Source organism: Puntigrus tetrazona, chromosome 17, assembly GCF_018831695.1.
Source record: "Puntigrus tetrazona isolate hp1 chromosome 17, ASM1883169v1, whole genome shotgun sequence".
Taxonomy (NCBI): domain Eukaryota; kingdom Metazoa; phylum Chordata; class Actinopteri; order Cypriniformes; family Cyprinidae; genus Puntigrus; species Puntigrus tetrazona.
Genome location: NC_056715.1, coordinates 19,772,446 through 19,781,793, shown reverse-complemented (window position 1 = coordinate 19,781,793; position 9,348 = coordinate 19,772,446). Strand labels below are relative to the sequence as shown.

The 9,348-nt window shown below is 39.1% G+C and overlaps 1 protein-coding gene across 2 annotated transcripts in view; it reads right to left on the bottom strand.

Annotated features, from left to right (window-relative positions):
• Positions 1-222: 222 nt before the first annotated feature.
• The window catches only part of znf292a (zinc finger protein 292a), a 19,242-nt gene continuing 10,116 nt past the window's right edge, over positions 223-9,348 (bottom strand). Inside the window, exons 6-9 of one of the 2 annotated variants that reach the window (XM_043263156.1) lie at positions 7,817-7,953; positions 6,989-7,127; positions 5,210-6,901; positions 223-4,987 (exon numbers count right to left, since the gene is read on the bottom strand). In XM_043263156.1, coding sequence (XP_043119091.1) covers positions 872-4,987; positions 5,210-6,901; positions 6,989-7,127; positions 7,817-7,953 — 6,084 coding nt within the window. In that variant the 3' untranslated portion in view covers positions 223-871. Of the gene's footprint in view, positions 6,902-6,988; positions 7,128-7,816; positions 7,954-9,348 lie in introns of both variants that reach the window. The other variant, XM_043263155.1, reaches the window with a different exon arrangement.

Here is a 9,348-nt window from a genome sequence, read left to right as displayed (position 1 = left end):
TATGCTGAAGTAACAAAGTTCACTTCAAAGCAACTGAATATATATATATATATATATATATATATATATATATATATATATATATATATATATATATATATATATATATCATTTTGTTCTCAGGTGGTTTGCCAGTAAAAGTTTATTCGGGTCTTGTTTGATGCTTCAAGTTCACCTTTAGGGCACATACATCGTAAAATGATACACAAAAAACCTGCGCACTTGTAAATTCTTTTAACATTTTTATTTCCCCCCTTCTTAGTCTGTACTTTGTCCTTCATTTCTGTGCTATATTGAATGTTCACACTGAAATATTTCACCTCATTTGTTAATTCTGGTGAAAGGAACCTCAGAATTGCAAACACCACAATCCGACACCAAGCAGTCATGTGGATGCCACAATTTACACTGAGCATTCAGTTTACTTAAATTGAATGTTAGGTGGAAGACGAGTACATTGACACGCTAACGTTAAGTTAAAAAATAAATACTTTCAAAAACAACAACAACAGCAAAAAGAAAAAAAGAAAAAAAAAAAAAGAATACAATCCCACAGGGATATATCATAACTTTTTCATCCTACATAAAATTGTACATTTTTAAAAATGTTTTCATCTAATTTTTTTTTTATCAGAGAAATACAAAATGGTATTTTAACACAACCATAATAATGGTACATCAAAATGTTAAATATTGTACAAAATTTGTTTTTTCTTCTCTTCTTTTTTTTAAAGCACTAAACAAAATCCATTAACAAACAAGGTGTTGGAACTACTATAAATGCAAGAGTGTAACTGGATGTACCTGTCAGCAGCATGTGACACAGTATGTGGTCCTGAGAACAAGGCCTTGATTAATATATATATAACCATCAACTGTGCAGCCCCTTTGTCAGGATAACCATAGGCTGCATATCTTGAAGTTGCCTTAGCAGAAGTTCAGAAGAAGTGGATAGGTTTTCATACATAACAATTTTAACATTCTTCACAGTCTCGATCTTTAGTGGATTTCTGAAATTAACAATGCACTGGACTTGATCTCTCTCTGGCATGATTGGTTGAAGTGTTCGCTGACGTTTTGATGGATTGGATAGAGAGTCTTCGCTGAACTTCAGGACGGATGTCTCAAACTCTGAAGGGCTATAAAGTTTTAGTGCAACTTCATTTTCTACATGGTTCCCTTGAGAGTTTGACGAGTTCAATATGGATCCTGAGACTTTCAGCAAACATTTGACGTGCTCAGCAGAGCAGTTCCGAAGACTTTGTTTTCTCTCGACACTGATTTTGTTTCTACATTCGGACTTTCGTGGACGACCCCTTTTCCGTTTGATTACTGGCATGGTTGTGGAAGCGAAACCTTCATTAACTGTAACCTCCGTTGCGGGCTCTGGGCCTACATCTTGAAAACTGACCTTTGAATTCTCTGTTTGATCCCCATCCAAGACCGTTTCCACAACCTCAACATGTTTTGATGTATTATCTGCTCTGGGCATCTCATTGCTTTTCTTGCAAAATATGAACTGGCTTCTCCGATCCTCAATGTACCGTTCTGTGAAACCATGAGTGGTGTAATGTTTTATTATACTGTGCTCAGCACTCATCACTGAATCACAACTCTCAATCATGCACGGGTACTGTAAAGGAAGCCTTTCATTGCACAGAGCAGATGCTTCATCGGTGGATTTAAGAGCAGGCTTTTCTACCGTCACCCAATGGTTCTGGGCCTTGTCCTCTTTCTTTTTCAAAATCTTCTTCTTCATTTTTATGTTGTTATTTGCAATATTCTCTTTCCCATTGTTGGAACCCGCACTTAACTTTTTTGCCTGAACATCATCCCTAATCCCATTTTCTTGTTTCTCTTTCATGGTTTCAAAAGTGGCATCATGTTTCTTCATGAGGTGTCGAAGTAGGTTTGACTTGGTTGTATATACCCGGTCACAACCTTCAAACTGACATCTGAACGTGAGGTCCACGCTCTCGAAGTCCCCATCTGCTGAAACCTTTATTGCTTTGTGATCATTTTTGATATGATCAATGTACTTCAAATGACACGTGAAGTGAGCAGAACATTTTGACTGGTCACATTGAAACGTGCCCACCTCAACACCGGATAACAACGCACTTGCCTTTTCCAACGTGCATCTGTGGAGTAAAAGATAGTGTTTCAACAAACTGGTAACTTTCGGCACTACTTTCGAGCATTGTTTGACTTGGCATCTGTATTCCTGCACTTGGACAACTCCGTCAGTTTCTTTAGCACGGGTTTTGTCATCACATTCTGATTGATGCATAGCCCTATAATGGAGAATAAGATTTTGTTGGATTGAAAAGGCAGCCACACATCCTTCATGCACACATCGGTATGGACGGTACATAATTTGAGCATCACTTGAATCACCAAAATTCATATTGTCTACTGGAATTTTAGCTTTCTCTTTAAGATCAACCATCACATTTGAATTTGTCTCAATATTTGTCTCAATTTCTCTGTTAGATTGTGGAGTTGCATATTCTGTTTTGTCTGGAGCATTAAGTGCATCAAAGAGATACGGACTTGCACCACTAAGCTCTTGCGCTGCAAATACACCTGGCACATTTAATTCATTAAAACGACTCTCTTCACTCAGGGAGGGGCCTTCTCGTTTTATATTTGTAGCTGAAACCACTTCAAGATTTACTACACTTTTTTGTGGTTCTTCCACAGTCCTGGAGGTGTCAGTGCTGGCAACAGAAACAGAGCTTTTAGTGGGGCATTTACTTTTTCTTTTGGCATTGACGCTGGCTTTTCGTTTAACATTGGAATCAACAGAGGTAACTGTCAGATTTGTAGTAATTTGAGACTGAGGCAGTTCTGAGTCTTTTCCCTGGCTGCTGACGAGACTGGTGTGTGCAGTTTCTGACAGATTTTCTGTAGATTTTCTGATCTTCCTAAAACCAAGGCCGATTTTCAAGCCAGACATTTCCTCTTTTGAAAAATGGTGGACATTTTTGTAGTGAATTTTAAGGCCTGTGGTTCTGGTAAATGTTTTAGAACACAGATGACAGTTGTAAGGTGCAAATTTGTCAGGGTTTTTCTTCATTTCATTTATCCTTTCCTCACTGTAATCATGTACACGGCTAAGGTGTTTAAATAAAGCTTCTTTTGTCATTGCTCCATAAACACAGCCTTCTTTACACCTAAAGGGCTTTAAAACAAATTTCTGCTCGTTTTGTGCAGGATCTTTAATTGTGGGACACTTATCATTTCTGGTGACGGCTTCGGAGCTCAGATCATGCAGGTTAGTGCTTGCAGATGCACTTTTGTCCTGACTAAGCATGTCGACTAAATCAAGACGCTGTAGTGCCCTTTCAATTTCTGTGATTTTGCCATCTTCACCAGTATTTGCAGGGGCGATTTCAGCTTCAGTTTTGATTTGTGTGGTTGTGTTTGTTACAGGTGGATGGAAGAAACTGTAGTCTAGGTTAGTCATTTCAGAGGGTTCTTGAGAGGGCATATTAGTGTTCTGGGGGCTGTCAGTGCTGTGCACGCCTGTTAAAGTGTCCCCATTAAAGATATTTGCTTCTGAGGGTGCATAGATGCAGGATTTGTGATTGTGCTCATGTATGTCATTCGTAGGGAGAGGCATTTGCACTGTCGAAATGTCAGGATCATTCAGAAAATCAAGAAATGACACCGGTAAATCAGCAGTGAGATCAATTTCATCTACAGGTTTGCACTGAGAACGTTTCGATAAATGACCTCCTAGTGACTTTGTGCTTGAAAACTCTCTATAGCACCTGCAGCAAATGACCTTCCCATCCTGTATTATAGCAGGCCATTTTGTTCTCTTAGATGATTTAATTTTTTTGGATTTCCCAGTTTCTCCTAAACCTGAAATGCTCTGGTCATCTGAAGTGATTCCTTCTGTTCCTTCCTGTGACAGTTCATGATTACAAAAGTCTTCTGGACTTTTCTCATCAGTCAGGGGGTCAGCACCAAAGAAATCTTCTCCCGATTCTTTAAATTGAGGGTTTAAAAGATTTGACATACATTTGATATCTGATGAGAATAATGCGTCGGTACTATCAGTGCTGATGTCTTTGCTTGAATTTGCCAGTGGCTGCACTGAAACAGGACTTTCCTCGGAAGGCAAAGTTGAAAAAAATAGGCTGACATTGTGTTCTGACAAAGATTCTGTTTGCACCAAACCAGTGCTGATGGAAATATCATTGAGATGGTTTTGTTCCATTTGACTGAATCCAGGATTAACGCTAGGCTCAACCTGTGACAAGTCACAAGTCTGATCGCTGTTAAGTGCATGCAGTACTCTAAGAGAGCTGGACACGTATTTTGAGGCTTCGTTCATTACACTGGAGGGTGTGTGGGAATTCACAGAAAGCGGGACGATGTCATTGTAAGTTGAAGGAGATGCGTAATTTAAGACTGTGTCAGAATGGTATGATGGGTTTGTGTGTTGGTTGTCAGATAAAATCGCACTGCGGTAAGGATCATGAGCAGAAAAACCTGAATCCAAATTTTCCATTGAGGGTGCTTCCCATGTCTGAGTTATTGGTAACTGCATCAGACCTGCCTGGTTTGGCGATGTTGCACTTTGAGTGTTTTCAAGCTGAGAACAAAACTTGGCACTTGAAGACTGCATACTATCGTGACTGGAAAAAGCAGAAGAAGGACTTTGAATCACTGAGTCCATCAATGCAGTATGTTCTGTTTGTTTGGATCGGCTTGTCCATTTTGGTATCAGAGAACTAGCAGTGGTATGCTCAGAAGATTTTTTTGCAGCAATTTCTGCAATCCGTTTATACTTCTTCGACAGCTTCCACTCCTCGAAGGCCTCCGAATGAACATTTTTGACATGTCTCGATAAACTTTTTGAGGTGCTGTATTTCCGTGTGCAGGTTTCGAATGGACACACATGAGTCAAATCTTCTTCTCTGTTGGCTTTTTTCACAGAGGGAGATGACTTCAGTGTTGAAGGCTCAAGCCGACTCTGTGGGTAAGAAAACAATTTTTTGTCTTTCAAGAGTGTTTGAGTTTCACTGTCAGCTTCCTTTAGAGCAGTTAAATACATTGGATCATTACATTTGATGGGAATAGGCTGCAGTTTTACAAAGCATGATTCAAGATGCGATTGCTTTGTTATCCCAAGACAAGGAGATGTCTTCGCTCCATCAGGCTGAGTAGAATTCATTTGGGAATCATTTGTACTTACTGTCAACTGAGCTGTTCCTGGTACAAGGTGCTTAGGCTGTTCTGTGGAGTCATGAGCGTTGTTTAAGTTTTCAACTATGTTTTTTATTTCTGCTGGGGTAGACTCTTGAGAAACCTCTTGAATTTGGCTTGGAGGCAACTCTAAGGCAGGACAAGTCGAAGCTGGTAATTCCAGTTGAGAAGGTGAGCCCACATCAACAGCAGAGCGGTCCTGCTTTATGTGTCCTTTCTGATGCAAATGTAGCTCAGACAGGGTGTAGAAAACCTTGTCACAATTCCGACTTTTGCAGGCGAACGACATGTAGTGCTGCGCTTCATGATCATACAGCAAGTACGTCTCGTTGAATATTCTCTCACAGTTCGGATATGCACACTGTGCCTTAAATTCAGCATGTTCTTTTCTGTGTACCAGAAGCTCAGCATGAGAGGAAAAGCTGCAGTTACATCCAAGCTGAATGCAAAAATATGGCTTCTCACCACAATGCATCTGCAAGTGATCATTAAGATGGGTCACATTAACAAACTGGCGGTGACAATATTGGCACAAAGCCTTCTGGCTCTGTATTTCCAGGAAATTTGTTGCTTCCTGCTCATTTTTGTGGGCCTTAACATGTGCAACCAAATTCCTAAAGTACTTAAAAACTTTCTGACAACTTGTAACAGGGCACGAACAAAGTTCAGTGTTGTTAACATCACGAATAGGGTTGCCCTGTTTTGCGGAGGACGACTTAATTTTACTTTTCACATTTGTGATGGGACTACCGTCCGAAGCATACAAATTATTGCAAACTGTCCCTTGGCTAACTTTCACCATCATTTTGCCGTAGTGCTCTTCTTTGCTGTAGTGCTCATCTGCTCTGCTCGAAGTACTGCTAGTTGGTGTTAACTTGGTGTCAGAAATAGGACGCTTCTTGCTCACACCCATAGCAGCAAGGCGCTCCTTACATGACTGTTTCACATGTGATGCCACATGAGGCTCTAGAATTGCTCTAGTTTCAAAAGTCTCAGCACATATCGGACAACGGAAAATTCCATCTTGGACATGCTTCAATGCATGCTTCACAATCCTGTGTCCAAGGAACTCTTTATCACACAAAACACAATACTGCATATAGGCTTGCCAATTGCGGAATCGAGCAGAAACAAATCCCCTCTCCTTTATCTTCTTCGTTTCCTTTTTCTTTTTTCGTTCTTCTTCAACCTCACCAAGTTCATATGTAGGACTATGGGTAAAATGCAGATGTCTGAAATATTTCTCGTCAAGGTCATGGACTTCATTGTCTTCACTGTCAGTAAATTTGTCAGTGGACAATATAGCTGCTGCCTCCTGACCCATCAAAGCAAGGCATTGACGTTTTAGGGTTTTCCAGTCCCAGAACTCTGGATCGAAAGGCCACTTAGTCTTTAAGGCCAACAACAGGTCACAGCGTAGTGAATTTAGAATCGGTGGATCATCCTGCTCAAGCTTTTGGTCAGGCTCATTGAAGAGAGTCTCAACAGCGTAATAAGAATCCAAAGATGGCTTTATCAGGAACTCGGTGAGTTGACAAGCCTGTTTTACTTCCAAGTCTAAAGGCAGCAAACAAGAGATTGTTTTGCAGATAGAGATATTGCAGCCCTCATTATCATTGTCTCCCATTTTTAGTGCTTGAATGCACATTTCGATGCACACTGAAAGTCCACCTTTCTCAACCTGAGGAAACATAAATGTCACCGTCACCTGATTGCCTTTGCCTTGATTTCAAAATCACATTGACATTAAAACAAAAACTTTTCTAACCTCAGCCTGAATGACTTTGATGAGGAGCAGAATATGGTACACACTCCCAGAGAGGCGTGCTAACAGTCTGCATTGCTCCAAAAAGGCCTGTTTTGATTCGAGCCGTATAAGAAGTTTACTCCAAAACAGCGTCAGCTCCCTGTAAGATGTATAAAATGATAATCATAATTCATTCAAAATGGTTTAATGATACATAAAATATCTGCACACTGTTATTCTAGCTTTATTTAGCAACAGTTAAGTGGCAGCATTTTGCAAACGCATATGTATATGCATATTTTGCACATTGCATTATGGGTCACACACACTATGACTTCTCATCACAGACATCTCTGGTCTGCACACTACACCAGTTTTGAGAGTAGGTTTTAAGAGAAAACTCTTTATTATTTAAAAACTATTTAGGAGAACTCTTGGTGGTAAGACAAAATGTTTTGCAATTATGGGAATTTAAAGTGGTTGTTCTCCAGGAGTTAAAGTGGACAGACACGATAATTTGTCATGAACTTGCACACTCAGTGCCAAGAAGGGAGCAGTGTATTTATGGAGTACTAGAATATTATACTTTCTTGAATTAAATCCAGGGTGAACTCATTTTCTGCAATCCTTCATTTAAACAAAATAGGCTAAATTACTCCTGTACTGATATTAATGGCTTTTATTTCTAAGAATATGTTTAATACATTTAGATTTTGCCACCTTACTATCAATTATATTAGGGATCATTAAGAAAAGGTATGGTAATCGTTGGCGGAGAGATCACAATCTTACAATTACTTTTGCATTGTCAGTGCAGTGCTAACTTAGTGACTAAAAAAAGGGGCTTACCAGGCACAATAAGCTTCACCACTGAGAAGCTGGCGCTTGAAGAATGCCGTACAAAGACTGAGAGCTCCCTTTTCCTCTTCCTCAGACTCTAAATTACAAATCATGTCCAGAGCCTCTTTGCAGTCTACCTCCTTTATCTGCCAAACATAGTGGAGAGAATTTAGGTTAGAATTCAGTTTATTTAATATATACACACATTAAAAAATAAACAAATAATGCACACATACAGCTCAAAATTATTCATACCCTTGGTAAATATGATCAAAGGCAAGGCAGCGGTAAAAAATGATTCTGTTTCATTAATCTTTTGCTCTTTTACTTTACAAATAAAATATTCAAAAATCTAACCTTTTCATTGCAGAAAAAGACTCCAAAATTTCTCTAACACACATTGGCCACAATGTTATTATTTTATTATACCCTTTTGTTCAATACTTTTTGCAACCTTCTTTTGCCAAGATAACTTCTCTGCTCTGACCTATAACGCCTGAAGAAGTTTGAGAACATTCCTTCACCCAGATCGCTCCACATCTCTCCAGACCCTTCAGATTCCCAGCTCCACATAGCAAGAGCTTGGTTTTGTGCCCAGTTACCCACTTCTGTTTATTTGTAGATCATCGTCCTTTTAGAAGATCCAACCATGGCCTATAAGATTTCTAACATGAACAGTCGGCATTTTAATTGTTCTTGTATGTTGGTATTTAATTGAATCCATGTATGTATATGTATGTGTATGTGTGTGTGTGTGTGTGTGTGAGTATCAGTAGACAAGATGTCCATGACCTCCAACAGGGAAAAAAAGGCCCACAAAATTAAAGATACAGCAGTACATTTCAGTGTACACATGGGGTACTTTTTATCTCTATGTTCACCAAACACATCTTGAGTTTGCTACTAAAAAGTTTATTTTTTTTTTTAATCCATCTGACCATATAAGCCAGTGACAATGCATTTCCAGCCGTACCTGACAACTCAATATGCTGGAGTTTGTGTTTGGATGTTTCTTCAAACCCTCCAGAACAACATGTGGTGATGCAGGAGATGTTTTTTTAAGCTTTCGGATCCCAAGGCTCAACAAATCTCTAACCTGCATCTGTGGTCTTTGACCACTTAAACTCTACCATGCATTCAGACAGTACAGACACACATGCTCTTCCTTTGCAAAATCTTTTGTTGATTAGAACTTCTTAATTATTGCCCTGATTGTGGAAATTGGGATTTTAATGCTTTAGCTCTTTTCTTACAGCCACTTTCTAAATTGTGAAGTTCAACAATCTTTTGCTGCACATCAGAATATTCTTTGGTTTTAATCCTTGTGATTAATGACTAAGAAAATCTGGCCTTTGTCTTCCTCAAATTTATAATCCTGTGAAACAGGAAACCAAGGCAAATTGTGATGTTCTTAGTCACCCCGATGTGATAAAAAAACAAAAAATGAATGGAAATATAAATTTTATAATTACAAATTTTAATTGTGGCCATTGTGACTAGAGAAAAATATTTATTTCCTAATGTGATTTCCCCCACTTTTT